The 13,985-nt window shown below is 39.4% G+C and overlaps 1 protein-coding gene across 1 annotated transcript; it reads left to right on the top strand.

Moving 5' to 3' along the window:
• The first annotated feature begins 1,761 nt into the window (after nt 1-1,761).
• Nucleotides 1,762-12,908, top strand: LOC147300727 (uncharacterized). Its single transcript, XM_086284864.1, has 2 exons — nt 1,762-1,793; nt 3,335-12,908. The coding sequence occupies exon 2, from the start codon at nt 4,552-4,554 to the stop codon at nt 12,172-12,174; it is 7,623 nt and encodes a 2,540-aa protein (XP_086140990.1). The 5' UTR covers nt 1,762-1,793; nt 3,335-4,551; the 3' UTR covers nt 12,175-12,908.
• Nucleotides 12,909-13,985: the final 1,077 nt, after the last annotated feature.

Raw genomic sequence — 13,985 nt, 5'->3', positions numbered from 1 at the left:
TGTGCTTCAGATCCTAAGTGTGATTAAACTTAAGCCCAGGACCTGATGAGTTGATGGTCCTGAAGTAGTAAAGGAACTCTGGGACATCACAGTAACAGCACCATGTTTGACTTTAATGCTGGTATTTTTCTCTCACTATAGATGATTCAGTTTAGTGCAGTTCGTCAGCACAGCTGTTGGTTATCATCGAGATATTATTAGGCAACTTGTTTTTGCCTGTTCAGCTACAATATCTGGGAGGGTTTTTGTTTTCTGGGGTCTCCAAATCCTTAGAAATCTATTTGTAAACTTTTACAGAACTATATGTGTTTGTTTCACATTAGAGCAGCTCACGACTGGCAGTTTAGGGACGATTAAATATTCACATAGGGCAGGGGTCTCAAACTCCACTCTTCAAGGGCCGGTGTCCTGAAGCTTTTCCACGTGTCCCTGTTACAAAACACCTGAATAACATTTGTAGGTCATTAGTGAGAGTATAGAATTTGACTGTGTGCTGAAGTGGCATCCCCTAAGACTACTCAAATTTAAGTAATTAAGTGTTTGGAAAAATGTACTTCTAAAAGTACTTTCATTGCATCATGTTCATTCACTCATGAGCTGCTATAACATGAATCAAATGGCTGAATTACCACCTCAGCATGCAGTCAGGTTCTGTAGAGTTTTGCTAATGACCTACTAATGTTATTCAGGTGTGTTGCAACAGGGACACATAGAAAAGTTTCTGGACACCAGGCCTTAAGGACCAGAGTTTGAGACCACTGGTGGTAGGGCATTGTGGATTTCAAAAGCTTCTTCCCTTAAATCACTGCCTAGAAACTGCTTTTTGTAATTTGTCATAATGACTTGCAAAGTATAGGTGGGATGAAAACATAAACATAAGACATTTTATAGTGGCCTGATATTTTTATCAAGGCTGTTTTTTTGAAAATAATCCTGGCTTAATTTACAAAAGATGAACTGTCTGAAAGTCATGTTTGTTTGTTTAAGAAATGTGGGAATGTCCAGCAAAGATCTTACATGCAACAGCTCAGATACAGCACTCACTTCTGTTCTTTTTATCATGAAATGATCTACAAAGAAATTACCATCATACTAAATTTTGCTAATTAGGCCTTAATATCAGCTATGATAAGTTTATCATAGATTTAGTGTAGTGCTTATTGCTGTGTATCAAACATGCCCCAAATGTGACTGAAATATGTAGAAACTGCTGTGTAGAAACTAGCTGTCTCCAAATTTCTCATTTTGCCAAAATACATACAGAGTGGCTTGAAACTGTCTGCTCTAACCTCAGTGTGTTGGTTTTGTTGGACCATATAATATTTACAGTAAGTTACTGTAGCAGCACGTCTTGGTGTAAGTTTATAGTGTGTTTTTTTTTTTTAATTGTGTTAATAGAATTTGAATGCAGGCCACCTCAAATGTCAAAGCCTACAAACATTCCATACAAGCTATCATTTGTGATTGTTGCCTACTTTTAAATTGTGACATCACCATTTGATAAAGTGTGTAGTAGTAGGTGAAGCAAATCATTGGTTACGATCTCTACTCTCTTATGTAACTGAACCTAAATTTTGGAGCATTACATGACTCAGAAACTTGTGTGGCTTATTGCAAATGGATAAAACTACATATTACCTTTTATGAAGATGATCATCTTTATTAGGGTGCGGAAAAAGAAAACAGAGGAGAGTTGTTGCTGTCTAATGCTGATTGGAGTTGTCTGAGCCTGTATTTTTGTTCTTTGTCTTTTGTTACACAGAGTGAACAGCTCTTTGGCTTTGCCTTTGCTGGTAAGTAGACAGTAATGGTAATGTTTAGTAATTTACTTACAGTAGTTTGGCTATTTGTGTTATCTTGCCATTCACTCATGGGCAAAGACAAATAGTCAGGATTTAGAATCTGTAGCAGCAAAGCCCCCACACAGGACCACTGACTGCCCCAGAAAATGTCAATGAAGTTTAATAGCCCATTAATGTCTGATTTTAATTTTTGATGGCTTATCAAGTCCAAACATAGTTAAATGTCAGAGACATCTTTATGCAGTTGTTTGATTTCTCCTTATGTTTGTGGATTTAAGTGTGAGTATAGGTGGTACCTTAAACACTTAAGAGCACCACAGCTATCGATTTTTATTGTCTCTCTCATTCCACTTATGAATTAGCATGAAGTCAAAACGCTAGAAGTATTTTTCCTGAGTGACTGGCCTGAGTGCAGTTCACACTGCAGGCGAAAGCGCATCAAATCAGATTTTTTTGTCATGTTGGTATCAGTGATGGTATCATGGTATGACAGTGTGAACGGCACAAATCCGATATTTTAGAAAGCGACTGCTGTTTGAATTTCAATTGTCTTAATTAAGGTCCAAAATAGTGTTTTGAAATCATTTCACAGCTCTTGCTGATCATCAAGATGTTTTTAGGCAAATGTGAGAAGGTTTGTGTTCTTTTTGGCCAGTCAATAAATAATTTTGAGTTTAATGGATATAAAGTATTTAAAGCAGGAGGCCTGAAACTCTGCTGTAACCTCAGTGTGCGGGTTTATTTGGACCATATAATGTTTACAGTAAGTTACTGTAGCAGCACGTCTTGGTTTGAGTTTATAGACTTAGTTTATTGTTTTAATAGAACGTAAAAATGTCCTTATAACAGTTCCACCATCATTTGTTAAACATTGTCATTCTGTTCACTCCAATAATTTACTGTAGAAGTCTTTAGTATTTAAAGCCCTACATGTACTGTATTTTTGAAATTATAAGGCATAACGTCAATAAACAATTCTGTTTTTAAGGCAGATTAAGCCAAACAAACAGTCAGATAAGTCAAACTTTATTCAAGTCATTCACAACAACTCTCAACACTGTTCAGTTGTAACACATAAAATACAGACCAATACACTCACTTTTTCAGTTCATTCCTCATCTACAAATCCATCAAACTCTTCATGGGTTGATCAGGTTGAAATCTGCTTCATAAGCATGTCTCTTAGCACGTGCCAGGTCCTTGTACACACACCATAATGTTATGTTGAAGCACCGTACAAATTACTCTACGAGGGTCCTGACTATGGTAGCCATAATGCTCTGACAATACATCAAGCAGCGCAGCTTTGTAGCTTACCAAAGTATTACTAAAATATTTGACAGAATTTTGAGCGCTGTGTACCACAGAAATCCCGTTCTAGGTCAGTAAGCATAACCAGAATCGATACACTAGGCACATTGTATGTTTTTGAGAAAATGACAGGGTTTTAGGTGTGCCATATAGTCTGAAGAATATGTTAAATCCAAGCATGTTGGAAATATGACTAATTCCATGCCTTTTGTGTCTTACAGGTGACCTGCTGCAGAAGATCCTCTCTCTCTATCATTATAAGCAATTCTGTCTATCCTATCACTCTCCCAACTCTATCTAATTTGAAAGCCATTCTATCTTGTATCCCTCTATCTCTACCGCTCTATCTAATTTGAAAGCCATTCCATCTTGTATCCCTCTATCTCTACTGCTCTATCTAATTTGAGAATCCAAGTTTTGAGAATCCTTTCAGAATCCAATTTTCAGAAATCCAAGTTACCAGAACTTGATCTATCTGTTACAGAATTCTGAGAGATCTCTGCTCTCACTGCTCTTTCTTTCCTGTCATTAAGCTCTCTCACATTCAGTCATTTTGCTGGAAATTACAAGTTGAATATACAGTAGTAGAATTACAGTACAGTGGAACTTATAGTAGAAACTACTTACACAGCCCTACATTTGTCATTTTAATTTTGCATTACACTTTGGAATTAACACTTCTAGTTTGGCTTACTTTGATCAATTGTATAAAATATCACCTCTTTATAAGTTTACTTGTAATAAGATAATCTGGTTATTTTGTAATACATACATTCAGATAAATAATAAATTAGATCCAGTCTGTTAGTCTGTTTCATTGGCTATAACATTTGACTGCAAGTTTATAGTACTATTATTTAAGGACAAACCCATTTTGTCACTCAGTGTAAGTATTCAGTTAGTATTGTCATCGAGAAGTGCCTGAGGACCCAGACTTCCTGTTTCCTGACTGCTGCAGAAAATCCAGCTGAAGAATCCTCATCACCTGTCATCTTATCACCACACCACCACAGCTCCATATATTTGATTTCAATTTTAGATATCTGAAAGATTTACATAAACTCCCCTAAGAGCTAAGACTTTTATTATAGCCTGTTGATTGTTGAGATTTATTCTGCATATCATTTTATAGAAGTTGTAATTATTTACCAGTCTGGTTAAAAAAAATATAAGTAAAATTATACAGTTTCTAAGAGCTACAATAAAACGGACCAAATTGTTTCCAGAGAACTTTGAATTTCCTTTATTTTGAATTTGGAGTACAAATCAGCTTTTTAACATCTATTCATATATTCATAAAAACATTTTACAGTATAATAGTACATTTCTCAGATTTAACAGTAACTTGAGGAGTTGTACGTTTTTCTGTGTTTCAAGGTTCAGTTTTGTTTATATTTGTGTATAACCACATATAAGCTCCAGATTGTACTTCAGCAAAATGCCAAGAAAAGGTCAAAGGTCAAAGTCCCTAAAGCTTAGATGGCAAAAGCAGAAAGAACAGGTGAATGTTTCTCAGAGCAGTGAGCAGGTAAAGGTGTGTGTTTCAGCTTTTCCCAGCACAGAAGTGCAGAGCAGTGTTCAGACAGCCACAGTGTCTTATGCAGATGTGGTAAAGAAAGGTGTTCCCTCAGTGTCTGTCCCAGAGTCTGAAGTTATGCAGGTAATCCAGACTGAACCCCAGCTAACTGTACAAACACAGCATGATGGAGAGACAGCCAAAGTATCTTATGCAGATGTGGTAAAGAGAAGTGTTCCCTCAGTGTCTGTCCCAGAGCCTGAAGTTATGCAGGTAATCCAGACTGAACCCCAGCTAACTGTACACAAACAGCATGATGGACAAGCTCCAGGACAGTCTCATGTACAGGTTACAAACAGTGAAAGTCCACGAGTGAGTAGCGTCTGTGCTTCCCGAAGCCAGGCCGCTCCTAGGTATGGAAAGTACCGGAATCAGCAATGCATGGCTAACAGCTTGGTTTTCCTGTCATTCTTACATGAGGATGAATTTATTACCAGAGCAGATCTAAACCGTGTGTTGGACAAAGGCCATGCTGTCTATTCAGATGCCAGACTGAGGTTTGTGAACAGCGTGTTTCTAGCCTGCGATGAACTTCCCTCAGTTGTTACCAGCCGCAGACACGAGTATCAAGTCGACATGTCTCAGTTTGCTCATTACGGCACATTTGATGGTACAGATCACTTTCCGAGCCTTGAACAGGGATTACAGTGTTTGGCTTCAGACGTTCGCTATGCTTTGCTAGTCATGGGAGGAACAGTCATCGCTGTTAGCAGGCTGAATTCAGGTGAATATGCATATTTTGACCCTCACCCACGTAAGTCTACTGGTATGCCATTGTCGCTAAGTGTAAGTGGTGGAACTGCAGTTATGTTGAAATTCACACGTCTTAATGACATGATTGACAGGATCAAACGTTTGTACAGAATGTTCAGCATCGCACCAAGCTGCACTTATGAGCTACAGCCCATCGAGTTTCACAGTGAAAACGCTGCTGACCAAAGAGATGCTAATCAAACCACCGAATACAGACAAACAGCTACAAGTGCACCAGCACCAGCTTTAAATGAACGTGTTCATGAATTAAACTCTGAAATATACACTGATCAGACACGGAAACCTGTGACCAAAGATTTAACCAGTGAAGTAATGTCATCCAGAGTTGATTCTTCAAATGAGACAGCTGCTCCCAGAAAAAACCATCATCCTTCTGATTATTTTGAAAAGGAAACCTCTGCATCCTCTGTGAGAGAAACTCAGGTAACACCAGATTCTATTCCTCAGAATGATTCAAACAGTGCCTCCAGTTCAACTAAGATAACAGAGGGACTCTCAGATAAACTGCTGAAATATAGTAAACATGAAAGGCAAAAAATGAGGAGAAGATTATTGACCCAACAAAAGCTACCACAGAGAAAGGAAAATCAGAAGACGAAAGAAAGGCAGATGTACAGGTTTGATGAAAGCTTCAAGGCAAAGAAAAAAAACTCAGCTCGGAAGTCTGATGATCCTGATCACAGACAGAAAAGGATTCTGTACAGAAATGAACTGTATAAATTAAATGCTACCTATAAGGAGAAAAAGAAAGAACATTTGAGAAAGATGTATAGAGAAAGTGCTGAAATTAGAGATAGAAAAAGAGAACGTGTCATAAGGACATATAAAGACAATCCCCTATTCAGAGATAAGCAGAAGGAACGTATAACAAGAAAATATAGAGAGTCTTCCATATTCAGAGATAAGCAGAAGGAACGTGTAACAAGAACATATAGAGAGTCTCCCATATTCAGAGAAAAGCAGAAGGAACGTGTAACAAGAACATATAGAGAGTCTCCCATATTCAGAGAAAAGCAGAAGGAACGTGTAACAAGAACATATAGAGAGTCTCCCATATTCAGAGATAAGCAGAAGGAACGTATAAGAAGAATATACAGAACTTGTGCTGGATTCAGAGAAAAACATAAAGCTTACATGAGGTCATATGTATATAACCTATATAAAGAAAGCGAAGAATTTAAAAAGAAAAAACGATTTTACATGACTAAGCGGTATGGAGAAGAGAAACAATTTCAGCAACAACACAAGGACAATATGAGAGAACGAATGAGAGTAAAATATTGGAACGGTTTTTCTTTCAGACAGATGCATAATATCAGATGTGCAATGAATATAAAACGGAAATATCGCCAGATGCATCGACCAGCTGAGAGTTTACAGAGTCATCCAGAGAACACTTTAATGAATGAGGCCATATCTCGTTTCAGATCAAACATTAAGTCAGCACCATCTTATGTTTGTACTGTTTGTCTAAAAGCTTCTTTTCCTAATCAGGTGAAAATCTGCAAAAGACAAAATTACTCAAAACACCAGACTGTAGCTCATCAGTGTCTAACTGGTAAATATGTTCATGTGTGTGATGAAGCATGTCATGATCACTGCAGCTTTCCTGTTGAGAGAAAAAAAGAGTATATCTGTCACACGTGTCACAGTTCCCTCAAAAGTGGATGCATGCCCAGGCTTGCTGCTGTTAATGGTTTAGAACTGCAGGATATTCCAGCTGAACTTTGTGATCTCAACATTCTGGAGAGACATCTGATTGCCAAATGCATACCATTTGCTAAGATTATTCCTCTTCCAAAGGGGAGACAGAGACTCATACGTGGTAATGTGGTGTGTGTACCATCTGAAGTCCAACAAACAGTTGACTCTTTACCGAGGATCAGAAGCCAATCACAGATCATGAGGGTGAAATTGAAAAGACGACTGTGCTACAAAGGCCATCAGCTGTTCCAGACTGTCACCTGGTCTAAACTCATTCAAGCTCTGCGTAAACTGAAACAAATTCATCCACAGTACACAGATATTGTTATCAGAGATGATGCATTGCTTTGTGATCCAACGTTACCTGATGATGACAGCAGTGATGAAGCCAGCATGGCAAGTGATGATTATAATGAAGCAGATTTAATGGAAATTGACAACTATGAAAAAGATGCCCTTTTGTGTGAAAGTGAGTCTCAAAGTGACCAAGATATTAATATGCAATCTTGTGATGAACAACCAGAGGAACAAAATCCAGATGAACCAGAAAGTGATTTGAACAATGGAGGTTTTGCTCTAGAAAGTTGTCTGCAGCCTGTTGACATTTCAGAAGAGATTCTCTGTTTCACTGATAACACATATTGTGTGGCTCCTGCAGAAAGAAACAATCCTGTTAGCTTCTTCAGAACTCCTCATTTGGAAGCCATGGCATTTCCTGTGCAGTTTCCTACTGGTCAGAATACACTGGATGAAATGAGACGTCTCAAGCTCACACCGAGTGCATACTTCAAGTCAAGGCTTTTCAACATTGATGCAAGATTTGCTAAAGACACAAATTACCTGTTTTTCTCACAGTTTGTCACTGAAATACACTTGGCTAATTCCAGCATGACAATACAGCTAAGGAAAGGTAAAACTATGACGAAAGATGGACGCAAAATCACATCAGGAATGTTACAAAGTAAGACAGAAGTAGAGAAGCTGGTAAGAGATAAAGATGCAATCAGATTTATGCAGCCACTCAGAGGAACTCCAGCTTACTGGCAGAAAACTACCAGAGATCTATTCAGCATGGTTCGCCAAATAGGAACACCTCAGTTCTTTGTCACTTTCTCTGCTGCTGAGATGAGATGGCCTGAAGTGATTCAAGCAATAAAGAGACAGCAAGGTGAAGAGGTTGATTTTGAAGCCCTGGACTGGTCAGAAAAGTGTGAAATTCTAAGATCAAATCCAGTAACCACCATGCGAATGTTTGATAAACGTGTTGAGGCTTTGTTCAGAGATTTGCTTTTTTCTCCTGCACAGCCCCTTGGTGAGATCATTGATTACTTTTACAGAGTTGAGTTCCAGCACAGAGGTAGTCCACATATACACATGTTGCTGTGGATTCGAGAAAAGGTAGAAGCAGATGTGGATGACGACCAAACTGTCTGTGACTTTGTTGACAGATACATCTCAGCTCAACTCCCTGATCCAGAAAAACAACCTGAACTGCACAAAAAAGTCACTGAGCTACAAAAGCACAGCAAAAACCACACAAAAACATGCTTTAAGAGTGTGAACTCTGGTTGTAGATTTGGGTTTCCCAAACCACCAGCCACAAGAACAATGATTGTGAGACAGGATGAGGATTCAGACACTGAAGCTGCAAAAGCCAAACTCAGACCTTTGTTGAACCTGCTGAAGGAACCTGAAGCTGCTTCCCTCACCATAGAGCAGATTCTGTCACGATGCAACTTGACAATGGATGAGTATGAACAATGCCTCCAAGACATAAACAAGAAAACAGCTCTGATTCTGAAACGTGACCCAAATGAGTGTTGGATCAACAATTACAACCCAGACCTGCTTGAAGCCTGGAACTCTAATTTAGATGTCTCATTCATTTTGAATGCCTATTCATGTATAGAATACCTCTGTAAATATATAACAAAGAAAGAATCTGGCCTCTCTGAATACCTGAAGACAGTTATTGACAACTCTGATAAGAACACCGTCAATGAATGTGATGAAATGAGAGCTGTGATGCAGGCTTACTCAAAAAAGAGAGAAATCAGCGCACAGGAGTGTGTGACTCGAGTCTGTGGCCTAAAAATGAAAAAATGTTCCCGCAGTGTTGTATTTGTACCAACAGATGATAACCCAGTAAAAATGAGTCGGCCCATGAGCTTCCTGGAAACCACAACACATGACAGTTGTAATATTTGGATGACAAGTTTGAGTGATAAATACAAATGCAGACCTGAGACCCCAGAATATGAGGAAATGTCACTGGCTGATTTTGCTGCCTTGTGCAGGTTGGTGAGTGGTCCAAATGAAGGAAAAGATGTGCTTCCTCTTCTAAACCAGCTTGGATTTGTACAAAGGCGAAAGAATGATAAACCAGCTATAATCAGGTATTACCACTGTTCACAGGAAAAAGATCCTGAGCAATATTATGGTCGACTGTTGAGACTTTACCTTCCACACAGATCAGAGCAGGAACTGAAACCACAAGGGTTCCAAACCTATCAGTCCTTCTACAACTCAGGTTTTGTACGACTTCCATGTTCAGACCACAGTGAGTCTGTGAAAAGGGTTGTGAAAAGAAATAAAGACAAGTATGAGAAGAACTCTGAGGATATTGAGAGTGCACTGGAAGAGTTTGAACAAAATAGGGATGTTGTGATCGATGAATGGTGTAATCTTGCTCCTGAATCTGAAGTTGTGAGGCTGCAATGTGATGAGAATCTTCCTGAGAGACATTCTGATGATGAGAACGAACAGGAGAATGTTCCCGACTACAGTCGTCAGTCTGATGCTGTAACAAAGATCAGAGCCGTCAGAGAACAACCTGCAGTAGATCCAGCCGTGGTACGTGTAATGTATCAGAATCTGAACCAGAAGCAGGCCTGCGTGTTCTATGCCATAAGAGACTGGTGTATTCAGCGAGTTTGTGGTTTGAACCCAGATCCATTTTTCTTCTATATCAACGGTGGTGCAGGAACTGGAAAGTCACATCTGATTAAGTGTATTCATTCTGAAGCATCAAAGATCCTGAGCAGACTGCCTGCTAATGCAGAAGAAGCTGACATATCAAATCCAACTGTTTTACTGACTTCATTTACCGGTACAGCAGCTTTTTCTATCAGTGGCTCTACGTTACATTCTCTACTGAAACTACCCAGGAGTCTGAAACCACCCATTCAAGGACTTGGTAACCAACTGGATGAAGTCAGATCTGAGCTGATGAATGCTGAAATTATTGTTATTGATGAGATTTCAATGGTTTCAAAACCCCTTTTTGCCTATGTGGATGCAAGACTGAAACAAATCAAAGGCACTCAGAGACCTTTTGGTGGAATGTCAGTTTTAGCTGTTGGAGATTTTTACCAGCTGCCACCAGTGCGACAGTCTAAACCTCTCTGTGTTTACGATCCAGAACAGATTGACCTATGGCAGGAGCATTTTCAGATGATCACTCTAACCGAGATCATGCGTCAGAAAGATGATGTGGCCTTTGCAGAGATGCTGAACAGGATTAGAGTCAAAGAAAAGACAGATGAGCTTTCTCAGTGCGACAGAGATTTGCTGTCACAGGCTGTGACTGCACCAGAAGAATGTCCAACTGAGGTCTTACACATTTATGCCACCAACAAGAATGTGGAATCCCACAACACAGATACCCTGAAGAAGCTTCATTCAAACATCATAATCATCAATGCAGACGATTTCCAGAAGGATAAATGTACAGGCAGAATGGAACGAAGAGACAAACCATTTACAGGTGGGCGAAATGATTTACCTGACACTCTGAATGTTGCTGAAGGAGCTCGAGTCATGCTGACCAGAAACTTGGACACACTAAACGGTTTAGTCAACGGTGCTTTTGGTATACTGATAAAGGTGGTGAGATCTGAAAATGATGGACACATAATTAAACTGGGGCTCAGGATGGACAACCGGCAGCCTATGAGACACAACCGCAGTGCTAATGCAGCATCTGATGATCTTGTTTACATTGAGAGAGCAGAGGAGAGTCTGAAGTTTAAAGGAGCGGTACGCAGACAGTTTCCTGTAAAGCTAGCATTCGCTTGCACAATTCACAAAACTCAGGGTCTTACAACACAGACAGCTGTAGTTTCAATGAAGAACATTTTTGAACCAGGTATGGCTTACGTTGCTCTCAGCAGGGTGACGTCTCTCAGTGGACTCTATTTGCAGGACTTGGATGAGAAAAAGATTTACGCCAATCCCGAGGTAACTGCAGCGCTCCAAACCATGAGACAAGCCAGTGTTGAGGAAATGATGCCTCTTCTTCAGGTCAGAGAAACAGCCAGCAGACTTGACACTCTTACACTGATCCATCACAATACGGAGGGTTTGCCATCTCACATCAGTGACATCAAGAGTCATCATGAAATGTGTTTAGCAGATGTTTTGTGTCTCACTGAGTCTCACCTTCAAGGCTCCTTTGTTGCAGACAGTCTTCATTTGGACGGCTACACCATGTTCAAACGCAACAGACATGTGTCCTACACAAACTTTCCTCACATGGCCAGCAGAAGTGGTGGGGGAGTTGTTGTGTATTTGAGGAATCATTTTCAGGTTCAGGTAAAACAGTATCTGCATAATGTCACTGATCTTGAGTTTTTAGTGTTGAAGGTTCAGGCTCCATTCCCTGCGCTCATTGCTGTTGTGTACAGACCCCCTGACTACAGTTTGACACCATTCATGCAAAACCTGGTAAGTCTTTTAGATTCACTTGAAATCATGGACTGTCACCCAATCATTGTGTGTGGAGATTTTAATGAAAACCAGTTGCAGAGTGGAAGAAAACAGATTCTGGAGCAGTTTCAGTCGAGAGGGTATTCACAGCTGATCACTTCTGCCACTACAGACAAGAACACCCTGCTTGACCTCATTTTTATTTCTCAGCCACAGAAATGTCTGTATTCAGGTGTTCTGAGATCATATTACAGTTACCACAACCCTGTCTTTTGTGTCCTGTCCTCGAGCCAATCATGAAGTCGTCTGGTGAGTTTTGAAACAATTACAGATCATGTTTGTTACAGAGTTTACTGATTGTAGAGCATGAAAAAGATTTTTCATTGAAAAAAGGGTCTTCCCTACTCTGTCTGTCAGAAGACCCTTTCTTATTGCAATGTTATTAATCATTTCACCAAATCATTGCTGAACTTCATGAAGAGCAGAGAACATCTGCTATCATGCACCTCTGATCTGAAATGTGCTGCAACATTTGATAAACCAACATCATGTTTTAAATGACTAAATCTTTTTACTATGACGTATGTAGCTCAACAAACGAGATCTTCCCCTCCAAGGGCTTTAAAATATGAAATAGTAAATAAATAAATCCCAGATAAATGCAGGTATTTATTATGGGTCACATGAATAAATACAGACAATTATATTTTCTTGATTATAGTAGATTTTGTAGAATCAAAAGTTTTTGTGATGAATGAGTTTTTGCTTATCATGTTTTACAGGTAAAAAATGTCAAAAGTTTTAAACTATCTTTAGGCTACCAGAGATGTCTATAATGATACATTATGTAGAGAAAAACATTAGTACAGCTTACATAATGTGTATAAAAACTGATGTAGAAGTAAATGGATAGTTTTCTGAAAGTTCCCGACTACAGTTTAACACCACCCACCCAGCTCAGCCCCCAAGTGTCTATGTAATGCTGGTATGGTGTGTGAGTTTGACTTGGCCTTTATCCGGGTGGGTTTGGGTTTGGGTGGATAAAGGCCAAGTCAGAATTCTCTGAGCAGCTGGAAAAAGCTGCAAATAAACAAAGATATCAGAAAGTGTGGGCTTTAGGTGTAGCCCCCGCTTTCTGATGCACTAATTAAACTTAGTAACTGACACCCCATACCAGCATTACATAGACACTTGGGGGCTGAGCTGGGTGGGTGGTGTTATAAGCACGTGTTTTGTTAGATATATTTTTTCAGAAACGGCACAGTCTCCTTTGTGGCAAAACCTTCAAACTTCACCATCCTCAGCTGAAACAACAACAACTTAACACCATCTTCATGAACTGCTGAGCCAAACCTGATCCATCAGTGCTGGACTGCACAGATAACCACATGCCACAAGGAGATGCTGTGTTATGAACTGCCATACCAGTGTGTCTTCAATGGAGAAGATGACACACCCATCACCTGACCTCCTGCCTGATCTGGAGACCATCATCATGCTGCCACACTACAACCTCTGAGACCATCAATGATGACTCATACTGAGGAAACTGTATTTCCTGTCAGAGATGCTCAGTGATCCTCAGAGCAGAGAGAGGTATGATTCTTTATCTTTGATAAAAAATGTCAGTGTTTTTAATTCAATTAATTAATTAAAATCTTGTTTATTGCATAAATAATTCCACACTCAAATGATTATACTTGTTGACACTTTTTGAGTTTTAATTGACATTATGGATTACAAATCTATGCTTTTTCTACTCTGTCTCTCTGTGCAGGTATTGCTGTCTTCTGAGTTCTTCAGTGTCCCAACTGAGACATTCAAACCTCATTGCAGAGCTCATGTCTTTCCTCACCATCATGCGAGTGTGAGATTGCTCTGGATTCTGGTTATGTGGCCCACAGCACCTATAAGGTATTTCAACATTGTTCATTGTATAACTTATTTGTAGTTTTTAGGGTTTCTACAGACAAAAAAAAAAGTTCCTTTTTCTGTATTTTTTAGAACAAGCTCGTCCAGTGTGCCTGCATTCCAGCTTCTTAGACTCTACGCAAGTGGACAGAGTATCAGTGTTTGACCACTCTTACAGACACTGACTTCTGTCAACTCAC

The sequence above is a fragment of the Aulonocara sp. 'chitande type north' Nkhata Bay genome, unplaced genomic scaffold (assembly GCF_057382095.1).
Source record: "Aulonocara sp. 'chitande type north' Nkhata Bay isolate Kocher_YH1m ecotype deep benthic unplaced genomic scaffold, A_spYH_male_GT1.1 unmapped_scaffold_9, whole genome shotgun sequence".
Taxonomy (NCBI): domain Eukaryota; kingdom Metazoa; phylum Chordata; class Actinopteri; order Cichliformes; family Cichlidae; genus Aulonocara; species Aulonocara sp. 'chitande type north' Nkhata Bay.
The sequence above is the reverse complement of the archived record's forward strand: the minus strand, read 5'-3'. Positions and strand labels throughout refer to the sequence as shown.